Source organism: Mastacembelus armatus, chromosome 10 (assembly GCF_900324485.2).
Source record: "Mastacembelus armatus chromosome 10, fMasArm1.2, whole genome shotgun sequence".
Lineage (NCBI taxonomy): Eukaryota > Metazoa > Chordata > Actinopteri > Synbranchiformes > Mastacembelidae > Mastacembelus > Mastacembelus armatus.
In genome coordinates, this window is record NC_046642.1 from 19,823,155 (window position 1) to 19,838,220 (window position 15,066).

The 15,066-nt window shown below is 38.7% G+C and overlaps 2 protein-coding genes across 4 annotated transcripts; both read left to right on the forward strand.

Moving 5' to 3' along the window:
• Window positions 1-1,106: 1,106 nt before the first annotated feature.
• phf6 (PHD finger protein 6) lies at window positions 1,107-8,635 on the forward strand. 3 transcript variants are annotated; one of them, XM_026330870.1, is made up of 12 exons: window positions 1,113-1,252; window positions 2,632-2,795; window positions 3,378-3,541; window positions 4,428-4,529; window positions 5,006-5,139; window positions 5,275-5,321; window positions 5,621-5,781; window positions 5,855-5,998; window positions 6,101-6,205; window positions 6,293-6,426; window positions 6,710-6,847; window positions 6,951-8,635. In XM_026330870.1, exons 3-11 carry the CDS (start codon window positions 3,410-3,412, stop codon window positions 6,837-6,839), a joined length of 1,089 nt encoding a protein of 362 aa, XP_026186655.1. In that variant the 5' UTR covers window positions 1,113-1,252; window positions 2,632-2,795; window positions 3,378-3,409; the 3' UTR covers window positions 6,840-6,847; window positions 6,951-8,635. The 3 variants fall into 3 exon arrangements, with proteins under 3 accessions (XP_026186654.1, XP_026186656.1, XP_026186655.1); XM_026330869.1 differs by lacking the exon at window positions 2,632-2,795 and having other exon boundaries at window positions 1,107-1,252; XM_026330871.1 differs by lacking the exon at window positions 2,632-2,795 and having other exon boundaries at window positions 1,107-1,252; window positions 6,710-6,839.
• A 1,443-nt stretch (window positions 8,636-10,078) lies between these two features.
• hprt1 (hypoxanthine phosphoribosyltransferase 1) lies at window positions 10,079-14,409 on the forward strand. Its single transcript, XM_026330980.2, has 9 exons — window positions 10,079-10,117; window positions 11,684-11,790; window positions 12,096-12,279; window positions 12,695-12,760; window positions 12,987-13,004; window positions 13,091-13,173; window positions 13,324-13,370; window positions 13,531-13,607; window positions 13,744-14,409. The coding sequence occupies exons 1-9, from the start codon at window positions 10,091-10,093 to the stop codon at window positions 13,789-13,791; spliced, it is 657 nt and encodes a 218-aa protein (XP_026186765.1). The 5' UTR covers window positions 10,079-10,090; the 3' UTR covers window positions 13,792-14,409.
• Window positions 14,410-15,066: the final 657 nt, after the last annotated feature.

A 15,066-nucleotide genomic window follows, 5' to 3' on the forward strand; every position in this document is an offset into this window, starting at 1 on the left:
GATAGATAGATAGATGCGAGATGTTAACTACAATATGAAAACCATTGGAAGGTTTGTAGTCACTAAATCACATTATACAACTTTATAACTGTTCAGACAATAGTTTTCTGAATGACATGTCTGCTCATTTAAACAGCAAAGCAGCTACCTTTCAATATCTCTGCTAAAGTTTTGCTTTTTTATTAGTCTCATAATTATCATTTACACTTGCTCGATCACCTCTTTTCTTTTCATATTGATAAAAGAAGTCCACTTCAATCTAAATGACAGTTTGCACTTCTTAGTCAACTCTGTGTGAGCTTGTTTGTGGATGAATCGACACTGAAAAAACACAGCTGCCCAAGAAACATGAAAAAGCGTGTAATTTATCCAGTTACCTTGTAAACTGTTATTCTCGATTAAAATACATACAGATCTTCCTATGTGAATCTAAGCTCTGACTAATTTATGTTGAGTTGAATGTGAAAAAGCAGTCAGACCTTAGACCAGGTCATAGTAAAATGTTATATCTGCTGCCACTGTAGATGACACTGTTAACTTTGAATAAAAACATTGCTCTTTATTCTTAGATGTGTGTTTTATATTGTTGTTCACAAGACTGTGTTAAATTAAGCTGTTTCCCACAGGTTTTAACGGTTCAGCTTGCACCTTGTTCCCATCAAATGTTTCTGGTAGCGTTTAGTTTTTGTCAAGTAAAGTCTTCACATTAAGGATTTTATACAGAACTTGCTCAACATATTTGTAACATTTGAGGCAGTGTGTCATGACTGATTGTTATTACAGCCTTGAACAAGTCCTTTCATAGTCATTTTATTATTTTTAGGAAATTTAATGCAAAACAAGACCGTAACTTATGAAATGTTCCTTATTTTTGTATGACAAATTGACCTGAAAATACCTGCAACAACTCTTATTTTAATTCATTATGAAATAGCACTAGTGGTAAATTTGCATGAAACATGGCCGGGTCATATGTATGTTTGGGACACAGGACGTCAGTTTCCATGAGGTGCTTTGGCTTCCTACATACTCTGGCTCTTGTATCTTGAACTATTGCAACATAGGCTCGTCAACAAGACTTTTATTTTGAAAGTGACTCGCGGAAGTCCCGTTGTCCTAGCCGTAGTAGTTAGCTTGATGCTAGTGTGAAAAGCACACGATCACTTCTGAAGGACGGAAAGAAACACAGCCATTGCCCGGAACACTTTTCCATCTTTTCTACTGTCTTAGCGTGGTGAGATTTCACCAACAGGTAAGACGGGAGCTGTGTACCAGCGGCTGGATGAGAGATGATGTATTATGTGGCCTCTTGTCGTTTCAGGCCATTTTGCTGGCGTACAAGCTGAGCTGCTTTCTTTTCACGGGGATACATCACGTATGGCGCTCTTTACTTCGAAACGGGTTGCAAAAACCCGCGCCTGTCATGATAATTTCCCACATTTAAAGGGAAATATTCGCACTTTTCTGCTTCCAGTAGACACATAGTGTCGAAACTGTCATATTTTCCCACCGTCGATCTTTATTTTCCAGCATGAAAAGGCCTTGGGAGAGATTTCGGGGCGTTGAGATAATCATAGTGAAAACTGTTTGCAGTTAAAGCTAGTTGAGTGGGGAAAGACACACACACCCCCTTTAATTCAAAACTTCAGGGAAAATTTGTGGCACTTTTTGTGTTACACTTGTTCTTGTAACAAATCGACAACAGTAGGGAGACGTAGCCCAGGACTGTGGTGTGAGAGCGTTTCAGGGGAGGGCAGAGGTAGAAATAGGGATATTTGGTCTTATTTACACGGCCAGCATTGTGTGTTTGCTGCTGTAACGTTAGCCGCCGCAGTGAAATCCTGGCCCTGCTATCATGGCTGTAATGGCTCTATCAGGGCGTCGCAGCACTCTGCTATTGGTTTATTTTATTTTTTTCATAACACCCAGTTTCGTTTGTGGACTGTTAAGAATTAGAGTAACTTAGATCTTTTTAATCCACGTATTTCATGTATCTGCGGCGCCCGCAATGCATTATGGACAAAACACCGTCTGCAAATGACACGCACATTTGGAGGTTTGATTTACACCTTTACTCTGAAAAATATAGTGATGGTTTTGCATTACTGTTTATAATACACATCTCTTAGCTGAAAATGGCACATGTAAAGAATCAAACGTGTGTGTGTGTGTGTTCAGTGCTTATCACAACAGGCATTACAATCTAAAATTTCAGAATTTCTGCAAAAAATATTATTTTGGAGATTGGGATGCAGGTTGTGGCAGAGGATATGTGGTAGAATATTGGAGTAATGTATGAAAAATGGGAATAACAAGTATGTTATTGTTAATGTTACAAGGTAAACCTTGTGGTTAATGTAAACTGGGATGCAAAAGATCTGGTCATCCTGGTCCTCTTCCTACTGATTTCCTTTCCTGTTCTTGTTTAATTTAGTTAATTCCAGCTTGTTTGATTTAGTCTTGGGGTGACTTCTAAATGTTGCTAATTGCAGGCCTGGACTGTGCTTACACCATCTTCACCTGTAACATTTTTAATGATCCTTCCTCCAACAAAATTCACATTTTACCAAATTCTGGCATTTTCCCGCTGTCTTAGATACTTTTAAAGACACTTATTTTTGTGGATTTTAGTCTTCATACTACAGGATAGTAGGAACAGTGCAGTCAACCCAACTTAACCAGGATCAGAAGTTGAAAAAGACTCCAGCTGTACTTCTACAACAAATGTGTGCGTCCCATGTGCAATCCATCAGGAGATTTGCTGAGCTACACTTGAATAGCGTTTTTCTTCTTTTGTGAGTTTTTGTTGCTCAAATTTGGAGTTATTTGAAGTAAAAGTTGAGTTAAAGTTTTGTTTCCAGCTGTTTTTGGGAAAGAGTTACGAATGGCACCTTTCCAAAGATTCATTATTTCACAACACTGGCTTTTAGATGGTGGGGAAAAAAACTTTGATCTTCAGAAGTTGCCTTCCACAGTTTAGTCTACAGTAACTGAATCAGTAATGCAAGTTCACAGCCCAGACTATGGACACATTTTTATTCCTAAATATGAAAACGTTAATAATGAAACAGTCTCTATTAGTATATTATCTTACTGCTAATATGTTGGGTCGTCATTTGCATCATCCAGTTTTTATCTTCATTTTCAAAGAGACTTAGCCTCCTCCACATACTGTATGCATTAGAAGTGTCATGGCATCCTGTTTGAATCAGATATGAGCTGTGATAATGAGCTAGATGTATGACTAAGGAATCGATGTGTTTAAAAGCAGATTTGGTTGTATAGTAGAAGACAGACAATTGTTTTTGCATCTTATCACTCTCGCTATAACACATTTGTTGATGTCGTTTTTATTTTTATGTTGCTGTTGTTTTTAGCCAGTTAGGCAAACAAAAAAAAGCCTTTGGGCATGTCAGGACAGAGGAAAGGAGCTGCAGCACGGCTGCCTAAATGTGCCTTCTGCAGAACCAACCGGGACAAGGAGTGTGGCCAGCTGCTGGTGTCTGACAGCCAGAAGGTGGCAGCCCACCATAAGTGCATGGTGAGTGGATCACATTGTTCTCAACTGTGACGGTGATCCTTCTAGCCAAACTCATACTGTTGTAATCATTATTACATATATATATATATATATATATATATACACAAATATGTAATGTTGTTGGTATATTTTTTGAAAGACTCCAAAATTTCTTTTTTGTTCACTTGCATGGTCAAGGCGGCTGATTTTCTATATTTTTGCTGTTTTCCGCAAGTCCCACAGAGACTAAAATCAATACGTGAATTTTGTGTACTCGCCATGTCTGTTAACCTAGAACCTTATTTAGTTTATTGGTCTGTGCTGCAGAGCTTCATTATTGTACAAAAACTATTAAAAATGTCACATCACCTCCAGTAAGCAAACCTGCTGCACAAAAACATGCTCCAAACTCTGAAAATGGCCATTACAGTATCTGACACAAGAAACAATTAAATGTTAAAATAAGGTGAGATTGTTCTCCTCTTTATGCCATGGATATATATACAATAGCTTCTCACACAACACATCATAGCAAGATTACAACACATATTTTCATGTCAAGAAACATGTTGCCCAATACTGCGAGGTGGCTTACTGTCGATTTTTTTTTTTTTTTTTTTTTTTTTTTTTTTTAAATAGTACTCTGACAAAAATGGGGGTGTGTGGCATAAATGAACTAACATATTATGGTGAGTACATGAAACTCACTGCTGGTTTTGTGGAAAAAACAAACATTTAGAAAATCCAAAACGTTATCTTTCCTCTTCGTAACACTGATGCTAATAAAACATTCACATTTTTGTTTGGTGGAAAGTGATCCATTAGAAGTGGTGAAGTGAAGCAACACATGCGTGTATGAGGACTGCAGGAACTTGGCCATTATGGTTTTCATATTTGTGCCTTGTAGCTTTTCTCTTCTGCCCTGGTCACATCTCACTCTGACAGTGACAACATCGGAGGATTTTCCATTGAGGATGTGAAAAAAGAGATCAAGAGGGGAAATAAATTGGTAAGTAGCCACAGTATGTCTTTGTGTTATATTGTGAAATCCACTGTATATAAAATATTACATTTTAGATACTAACAAATAATGAAAATGGCAGCGTACATAGATTTACGAATGTTTTAATTTACAGCCTATTTAATATATATATTTTTTGTCTTTTTTTATTATATTGAGTGCATCTGTGCTGTCTTCCCTGTTGAATTCAATTTGTTTTTCTCTTGCAATGAGCATATTTGCCCCACGGAGGTATCATTTGATGGGATTTGCATATGGGCTTTCAGACAGTTGGGTCTCTCAGGGCCCCATCAGCTTTGCAGAGAAATTATTATTCAGATCCACATCACAAAGTCAAATTTCCCATAGCTAATTGACGGTACATTATAGTTGTGAGCTGTATTTCAAGACAATAAATGGTTCTGGAGCAGCACATGTTCTGTTGATTTTTCTGAAAGATGCAGCTGTGTTTCGTTTCCCTTCAGATGTGTTCTTCGTGTCACCGCCCAGGTGCCACTATCGGATGTGATGTGAAGACGTGCCGGAGGACGTATCACTATTACTGCGCTGTGAAGGACAAGGCCCAGATCAAAGAGAATCCTTCACAGGGGATTTACCTGTACATACTTTTACCCTTGGGCTTTCTGCAAATTCATCTAAAATAAATGAAGCTGTTTTTCATTCAGGCTCAATTAAATTAAAATACATATATATGTTTTTTTGTTTGTTTGTTTGTTTTTGTATCTGGATGTAGTGTTTACTGTCGCAAACACCGGGATGCTTCTCAGGATGGCCTTCAAGGTAAAGTATGTTTAAGCATCTGTTATACCACTAAATTACATGGACGATTAGATTTTCAGCTGGATATCTTAGAGCAAATGAATATGATTTGTCTGATTCACTGTATTTCTCAGTGACTTGTGTTGATAAATTCTAATATTACTACAAAACATGTTCACAATTATTTGCTTTGTACTTGTACATTACATTACAGTATATTTAAGTTCCTGGCCTGTTCCTGAAATTTGCGTCATTTTATAAGTTATTTTCATGCAAAAGAAAAATCTGCCTTTTTCATGACTTTGTTTGTATGCTATTAGACGAAGAGAGAGGTGTGGCCAACGATTCAGACTCATCGCCACCACAAAGTAGGGGCAGAGGAAGGTTTGAGAAGGGGAGGGCCAAGGTGGGAGCTCGTGGCCAATCAGAAGACGCACGCTCCACTTCCTCACAGGCTGCGGACGAGGAGAGCTCCTCCCATGTAAGGCAGCACATATGTTATGGTCTGTTGGTTGTGAGGGGCCTGTTTTTCAGTGTTGTTCTATGCGCTCTAGCGGGACAGGTCTCCTCTTCGGGCCAGCCCAGGAGACGCCGGCCAGCGCTGTGGATTTTGCCACGCTGGTGAGGAAGAAAATGAAACAAGAGGCATGCTTCACACCGATAATTCCAAAAAAGTAGCTGCGCATTATAAGTGCATGGTAAGATTGTGTGTGCGACATGTTACAAAGTACTTTACTATATAAATGTGCATTAACAGTACGACCACTTCATCTGAAATCCTAATCTCTGATCCATTACAGCTTTTTTCATCAGGGACAGTGCAGCTGACTACTACATCACGGGCTGAATTTGGGAATTTTGATGTGAAAACAGTCATCCAGGAGATCAAGAGAGGGAAAAGAATGGTGGGATTCTGTTGCTTCAGTTTTAAAACCAGTTTTTTTGAAATCTTTGTATCATTAAAAACTAAATGATTGGCTCTGTTTTTTCAGAAATGTACACTCTGCACTCAGTTGGGTGCAACCATTGGGTGTGAAATCAAAGCATGTGTGAAGACCTATCACTATCACTGCGGCCTGCAGGACAAAGCCAAGTATATTGAAAACATGGCACGCGGCATCTACAAGTGAGCTCAGCTTTTACAGATACACACAGATTTTCACTTAAAAATAAAGGTCACTCCATGGCCAGATTTGGACATTGGTCATTTGACTGTATCACTTTATGCTGTATGTGAAAATTTCTTGCTAAGTCATTTGCACTTGCGTGTGTTAGCAATCTTAAATGTATTAATCCTTTTCTAACATTTGCAAAGCCATTGACCACTGTGCAGCAAAACCTCTGTTTGCTTGTATTGGTTTGCATTACCCTGTTATCTTACTTAGAGGTCTTTGTGTGTGTGTTTTTAGACTGTACTGTAAGAACCACAGTGGCAACGAGGAGAGGGATGAGGAAGATGAGGAACGAGAGAATCGCAGTAGAGAAAGGGCAGCGACTGACCACGGAGGAACACGGTCAGCGCAAGTGAATGGCAACTAGGTATTTAGGTTAGTAGTAGTAATTGTAAGACAGAGGAACTCTGTTGAACTGCACTGACTGTACACATTGAGTGTTAAACATGATGTAATTTCATTGGTGCTGTTCTCACAGGTTATTCTGGTGGACGTGATGTGAGAAAACAGAAGAACTCAAAGACATGGGAGAGATACATTTCATACAAAGTCAAAGCCTACTCACAAAGTCGTAGTCCTCAAGCGCCCAGGAGTCCTTCACATGGACTCTTCCAGTAAATGGACACGATGTCCTAATGTGCGCCAGATGTCTTCTTCATGAAACCCTGTTTTGAGTTGATTGGATGAGCGTTTCACAGACTGAAGCTATTCTGCAGAGCATGGGACTGCTGTGGGATCATGAAAAGCTGCAGTGAATCTCTCCCAAGGGGCAGTTATGGGTTCAGTTTCAAATACATGTATTATTGCTGTGAATAAGAATACTGATCTTCTGATTGTCACTCACTGCCCATGTCACCACAGGACCCCACTTGTTGAAATCGATACAGTCTTCTCTAGCTTCAAAAGGACTCACTTTTTAGAGGGGTCTGTTTGTTACTAGTCTCTCTATGGAGTTGTGCAGTTTGATTACCTTGTTTCTGTAATCATGTCTTAAAATGCTCTTTTCATGTTAGCCTTTCTTTCTTGATATTTACTATTTTGCTACTGTATTATCATCATGAGTAATTTTGAATATTTGGAGTTCAGACAGTCACGATTACAAGTTTTGCCAGCATGCACTTGGACTTTCCCACTGGTAAAGGTGGCGTTTTTTATTTAGCTGCTAAAGGGCAAAGTAGAGCTCTTTAGAGGAATTGGCTTGACTTTGTTTGGTGTACTGTTACTTGTATCTCTACAAATGTATCCATCAATGATTGGAAATAGAAAATATTTTATTTTACACATTTATCGAGTGAACTGCATCTTTAATTTGAAAGTGTGTTTGTAATAAAAACACAAAGCAGTGCTCATGATTGATAACAGTGTTAAAATTTCAGATTTCTGGTCAGGAAATAGGAGTGAGGAATGCTATGCCACCTGCGATATCAGACCATGCTACTCTGCACAGTTACCTTCACTGTTATCTCTCCATTCAGGTCTCACATGCTCCATCCGGAACACTCCCTCTGCAGCTGTTGCACTTTGTATGCATGTCAATTCATTTAAGTGTAACAATATTATTTTACTTAGACGAGACAGGAGTAAGTTCACATTAAAGTGTGTTATAGTAAAACCTTGATGTAGTATATACTACAAGTCAAATCACAACTATGCAAGCTTTAAAATGTTAGTAGTAAATAGTAAAGTTGTAAGTAATCAGGATTTTATTGGTATCATAAAGAGGGAACAGTGCCTTTATTGGTAAACCAGGAAATTTACTTCATTCTGTTTAAGTGTGCACAATACCAAAACCAGGCATGACGCAGCTAAATAGAGTTTAACTCCCTACTACAGTATCTCCTGTGAAATACTTAGTGTACAGTAAAGTATATCCAATATACTAAGTATCACAATATACTCTTTTTGCAGTTAGTGCACACAAAATACTTTGTACTAAATTATGCAATAATGTGTGTAGCCATAAACCAAGCAGCAATCTTAAGTGCCAATGCCAAAAGATAAAGCAAAATATGTTTTTAAAGATTTAACACATCTTCATAGGAACTGAGCATGAACACAGCTAGTCTCTGCTGTGAATAACAGCAACAAATAACCATATTGATACTGGCAATAGCTGTAAAACACATCATAGGGCCAGTAATAAAATTCTGTTTGGGAAATGCAGAATCTCTGATTAACCTATTTTGTTGGCTTAATAACTGTCGCATTTTATTATACTGAACCTTTAATGGGAGCACACTTAGTTGTCAGTTTATTAGGTACACCCAGCTACATACAGTGTAATACAATATTCCTGACAACTCATCCTTCAAGGCTATACTACAGACCAGTCAAAGTCCTGCATTCAAGATCCAATTTAAACATACAGGAGTATTATCAGAAAAATGTACTTAAAAGTATCAAAAGTAAAATGTGTTATATCCTCAGTGATATCTTGTTTTATGATGTTATTAGATTTTTATTACTGATGCATCAGTGTGTAAGCAGTATTTTACTGTTGTAGCTGGTTGGTGGAGCTAAACTACTTTATACAATTTAGTAAAGTGGTTCCTGCTTCTAAGCCCATCACGGGCCTTTCTGTGTGGAGTTTGCATGTTCTCCCTGTGCTTGTGTGGGTTTTCTCCAGGTACTCTGGTTTCCTCCCACAGTCCAAAAACACCTATGTCAGGTTGACTGGAGGCTCTACAGGAGTGATTGTGCGTGGTTGTTCGGCTATATGTGGCCTTGTGATGGTAAACCAGGAAATTTACTTCATTCTGTCCAGAGTGTACCCCTGCTTTTCACCCAAAGAGAGCTGCAATAGGCTCCAGCAGATCCCTGTGACACTAAGTAGGAATAAGTGGGTATAGATAATGGATGGAGTCGTGTTTTTTTTCCTTATGATGTTTCTAATGACAAAGACCTCATTGACGGTTCCAGCGGTAACGTTTTGAATCACGTGATCGTTTCGCTCCAAAGTACGAAACTATTTTGTCTTTGCTTTTTCACTTCGTTTACTACTTTTGAATAAATTATTTTATCACTATTTTTCAAATTCAGCTTCTTCTGGCTTTTGACTTTGTGACATTTTTGAGGCGTTTATTTATTTATTTTTTGCATTAGCCACATGAACTCTGAGAGAAAGAAGGTTCTGTATCCTTTAGTGTTTGTATCCGCAGGCCCCCACTGTTGTCAAAGCAGGTATCATATCATAAGTGAACACTTCGTCAAACGAGTGCAGTGTTTTGGTGATGCAGTCGGCTGTGCTTCTGAGAGAAAATCACCTTAAAAGAACAGCCTCCACATTAGCTCTACACAGTGGTCAAAGTCGGCAGCACCCCTCACGGCCCCCCACCCTACCCATGTCAGCGGGGCGAGGCCAACTCGCTCCTGCTCGTTTGATTGGCCGGTCGCGGTCTCACGTCATCTTCCCTGGCCCTCAAAGATACAGCAGAGCCGCATCCCGGAAAAAGACAAAACTACATAGCGGTTGTGTCGAGGGAGTTAGCCGCCTCCATGTGTGTGCTGCTGTCACAAGGGTGAAGAGTTCTTAAAACAACCCGAGAACAGACGTTGGTCTCGTCTAACTAAAGACTTCGGTGGACTCCATAACGCTGACAGGCAGGGACCGACGCGGACATGGCGACATCCAGCCCCTGCGTTGTGGTAAGTCCCCCTCAGCAACCAGAGTGAAAGAAGAGACAGAAGGTGGGTGTTTTACGCTTGGTTAAGCTCTTTGATATTAACAGGTAAAATACCTGTCTGTGCACTCCCCTTGGTAACACACTTTGGCATAAATACCGCAGTGTATTGTCAGGGTCGCGTGGCCTGCGCCTATGGAGACAGACACGCGCTCTCCACGCTTGACGTACGTGACGCTAGAGACGTATCTGCATAGACACATTTATGTCTGGCAGCAGACACAGCAATAAACATGCTACCAACAAGGGGCGTGTCTGAGCGCGTCCTTCTTGTAGCATTGGTTACAAATAATAATAATAATAGGAGACATTGTTTTAGTTTCTATACTTAGCGTTAACTGTGACTCATTGACTTAGCATTTTAAATCCACTCAAAACGTCATGTCTGCGGACACAGTATCATTTTAAATAGAGCAAGATGAGTGTACAGGCAAAATTTGAATTTGCTTTAAAGGGGAAGTCTGTCCCTGAAACGGGAACAACACACAGATTTGGTATCTCTAAGCTTCAGAGCAGGTGTGAACTGTATTGTAAGAGCTGTCTGGTTGTGCGCAGTGGCTGTAAAAGCACAAGGTTTTGTGGGATCTATGCACATGGTAATTCACAATACAGATAAGATGGCTAGACTACAGTGTCCTGTGCAAGTAAATAACCAATGGTCTTTTTTTTTTGGCCTTGCTAATGTTTTATTGCCATCAAGTCCTATCAGACTGGTGGACCCACTTGCAGGCACAGATAATGCTAAATGAACATTTCAAATGAAGTCAGCTGAACGGTGCAGTTGTCAAACATGGACTTTGGTAGCACAGACATCAAGGTTGCCCTCCCATTGACCTCAGACCAGCTCACTGGGTTATTTGTCATGTTTTCCTTTGTAGCTCTGTTTCTACTGGTAACAAACCCATGAGTGATGGTGTAAAATAGTCCTTCAAATCATGTGATCACAAAGACATCTGCTCAGTGTCAGTCCTCATTCTTTGTAACTGAAAGGGTGTAGCCCAAACAGATGGATGCATTTTTTTTCTGTTTCAGCAGGCATAATGTGACAGGCTTTATTCTACAACAAAATGTGGTTAGAGGATGAGCAGTAGGCAACCCAGAGTTTAGTAAAGTATGAGATTGTGTTGGCAAACTCCAAATTCTGCACCAGGGTAAATACTGTGAGTCTGCTTATGGTCACTCAGATAATTCACACAGCACCTTTAGGTTCTGCACCAGCCTTTCTAGCCATAATATAATACCAGTTATTTTGACTGAGTTCATGTGATATGAAGTTTGAGCTACAGCAGGAAATTTGGTTAAAATATAGGCAATTCACATTTATAGAATTAAGTATTGGTTTTCTGGAAGGACATCTCAATTGCCATCATTTTATTATTTTTATATAATCACTGTCAAAGGGTATCGATTGAAAAGTAGACCAACATTGACATCGTTCCCTGCCCCTGCACTGCCCTGTGTCAGATGAATGTCACATGTCCAAATCTAAATGACCCTGAGATTTGTTTAACTGTGTCCTCATCTATTTCAGATCAGTGATGATGAACAGGGGTATGACCTGGACCTTTTCTGCATACCAAAGCACTATGCAGCTGACCTGGAGAGGGTCTACATCCCACATGGACTCATCATGGACAGGTGAGTTAGCACATTTTTGTGGATTGCAGCAGTTAGGGTTGTCTTAATGATTGGTAGAGACCTACAATGGTCCTGATGGACTGTTTTTCTGTTTACATTTGCAGATTTGGGATTTAATGATTGATACAAATAATGTTTTGGGTTTCTTGTGACATTTCTTTTAACTGAATGTCTGGGGTTAATATGCTTTAGAAATTGCAGCTCTGCCTGCTGAACGAGACTGAGCACAAATGGAAACTACTGCTGACAGTAACTGAAGATTGAGATGACTATTCTCTCTCTTTATCCTTTCCACATGACCCCAGGACAGAAAGACTGGCCAGAGAGATTATGAAGGAAATGGGGGGGCACCACATCGTGGCTCTCTGTGTGCTCAAGGGGGGCTACAAGTTCTTTGCAGACTTGCTGGACTACATTAAAGCACTTAACAGGAACAGTGATCGCTCTATCCCAATGACAGTTGACTTCATTCGCCTCAAGAGCTACTGTGTAATCTATCAGTTTTGTCTTTTCAGTACTATTTCAGATGTGCTGTACTAATACTCCTTTTTTAAGCTCATAGCAGTCACATTCTGTTATTCTAGCTATTTTGTTTAAAATATCTCCAGATTGGAATGCTTTAAGGTGCTTTTTGCATTATTTGACCACTAGCAACATTATTGAGCAATGCAAGCCACACCAGTGGTTTCATACTTGAAAAGTGATGTCTCAAAGTTAGTAGCCATGGATGTAATGAATGGAGGATTTAAAGTCAAACATCTGCTCTGTAGGTGCTTTATAAGGGCTGAAGTGCTTTCAGTCTGTGTACCTGGTTTAAATAGCCACAAAACAACCTGTTGTCTGATAAACTTTCTTTGCTTTTACAGCATATAATGTGAAGTCTAATTCATTTTTGTCTTCACAGAATGACCAGTCCACAGGTGAAATCAAAGTAATCGGTGGGGATGATCTCTCTACATTGACAGGAAAGGTAAGAAGCATGAAGGGCAGCATGATTATAACTAAAACTTTCAATCTTTGACACTGTGATAAGATCTTGTCACTCTTCCAATGATATTTTCCTGTGCCACAGCCAAAGCGATGCAAAAAACTCAGTATTACTCATGTCATATTCCTATTGAGTCCAGCTGCATGTTAAAATAACATGTCCAGTGTTTTTCACTAAAATAATGGTAATGTGCTTTTCTTTCACACAGAATGTCTTGATTGTTGAGGTAAGTGCTGAGATTTTTCTTCTGTAACAAAGAAGGAAAGTTTCAATATCAGTATCACTAATAAGGGTTTGTCATGCTGTTTCAAGGATATTATCGACACAGGAAAGACAATGAAGACATTATTGCAACTCCTCAAACAGTACAATCCCAAAATGGTTAAAGTAGCAAGGTAATCTTCTATCTGTATTGTATACACTATCGTGATTCAAAAGGAATCATATTTTCTCATTATTCCAATAATAACAGTTTGAAGTGGCTCTTATCAGTTCTTCATACGGCTATCATCTATTTTGATAATCACCTTGGTCTCTGTCATCAGTTTGTTGGTGAAAAGAACGCCAAGAAGTGTTGGCTACCGACCGGACTGTGAGTTTATATTAATGTTTTAACTAACCCTTAAATTTTATAGGTAGCAGCATATACAATTTGTGCTTTTTAATGAATGCTTTGCATGACTTCATGCCAATATTATTAGTTTTACCACTATAAAGATGCTAAAGTGACTGATTCACCTGTTTCCTTTCAGTTGTAGGATTTGAAGTCCCTGACAGATTTGTGGTGGGATACGCGCTGGACTACAACGAGTACTTCAGAGATCTAAATGTAAGCATTTGAAATAGAAAATGAAACATGAAGTAACTTATTAGTTAATGTTAAGTCTGATCAGGCCAAATCCCTCTAAACAAATAGTATAAACCAACAGTATGCTGCAATACTCATTGATCCTTTTCTGTTTCAGCATATCTGCGTCATTAGTGAAACAGGGAAGGAGAAGTACAAGGCATGAAGATCACTTTTTAGCCCCTGTAAATGTATGGTTATGGCTTTTCATTTTGCAGTTCATTTTATATTCTATTATTTCATATGTGTCGTAAAAATACTCTGCTCAGGGTCCCTGAGGATACACTCAGATAGTGATAATCCTGACAGTCACGTTTCCTGTTTTAGCCACCTCACATAGATTCATCTTAGATAAATTTAGATAGAACCTCATCTCTGTTGAACAACATGGAGGCCAGCTTTGCCTGAAAGTTAGTACAATGCTTCTATCCCCCCACATTAGTAATTATTTTTTTAAGCAATGGAGTAATTTATTTAAAGCAGTGCTGCTAACTTGAAGTACAAAATCCCAATTGTTCTACCATAATGTTTCTCACATTTGGCAGCCTCTTATTTTATAATATGTTGCTTTGATTGTCATCCTACCTTTACCTGAAACTATAAATATTGGCTCTCTTAAAAAGGATGTTACATTTTCTTGACATCTATGTATATTTTGGGACAAAGCACTTTTCCATGTCACTGTGTTGTGTGATAAGATTGTCTTAAGATACACTTCATAAAAAAGTAACACAAATATGGGCTGCTGTCCCTAATAAAATGCATGGGTATGCTGAAGATGAAATATCCTCTTTTTTTCTGACTGTTAATGAAATATTTAAACAAAACACACATTCATCCAGTTTCTTTGAGTAACCTAAAAGACAAATCTTTTTATGCTGGAAAATATGTAGGCTGCTGTTTACAGGTGAGTAAATGTTCAATTGATATTTCAACTGAAGGCTAATGCTATTGAGTTATATGTTGCACTTCATCAGTATCCCCTTGGCATTGAATCAGACATAAATGAACTACTTTTTAATAATGTCCACAATATAAAATACTAGTGCTGTAAACCACTGGCATTAAATGCTCACACCCTTCCAATGACTTGACTTTGAAGACCAAGGCTCTTATTTGTACACCAGGTCAGTAGTTGGACTAAGAATACATGTCTACCATCATTAACAGCCAGGAAAAGGTTATACAATCTAGCTTAATACTCCAACTGAATACCTGCTGATGGCCATTTTTCTTTGAACAAATGATTGCTTTATTCTTTTGACCATGCTGGTCTTGTTTCCTGTATTTTCATATATTTTACATTTACTGATTTTTATTCTGGGTGATTAGCAAATTTTGAAAAGTCATTTGAGGATTTGTCATTTTAAATGTCTATTTAACGATTGTACTCATTTGTATTATGAATGAAAACAAACATTTGCTGGCCAAAGCTTGATAA

Bases quoted from the DNA above. Each gene is read 5' to 3' on its own strand.
- hprt1 (XM_026330980.2), top strand. From the start codon at position 10,091: ATGGCGACATCCAGCCCCTGCGTTGTG. The intron at 12,280-12,694 runs GTAATCTATCAG...TTGTCTTCACAG, and splicing joins TTCGCCTCAAGAGCTACTGT to AATGACCAGTCCACAGGTGA. The intron at 13,608-13,743 runs GTAAGCATTTGA...TTTCTGTTTCAG, and splicing joins AGTACTTCAGAGATCTAAAT to CATATCTGCGTCATTAGTGA.
- phf6 (XM_026330869.1), top strand. From the start codon at position 3,410: ATGTCAGGACAGAGGAAAGGAGCTGCAGCACGGCTGCCTAAATGTGCC. The intron at 5,782-5,854 runs GTAAGGCAGCAC...TATGCGCTCTAG, and splicing joins ACGAGGAGAGCTCCTCCCAT to CGGGACAGGTCTCCTCTTCG. The intron at 6,427-6,709 runs GTGAGCTCAGCT...GTGTGTTTTTAG, and splicing joins ATGGCACGCGGCATCTACAA to ACTGTACTGTAAGAACCACA.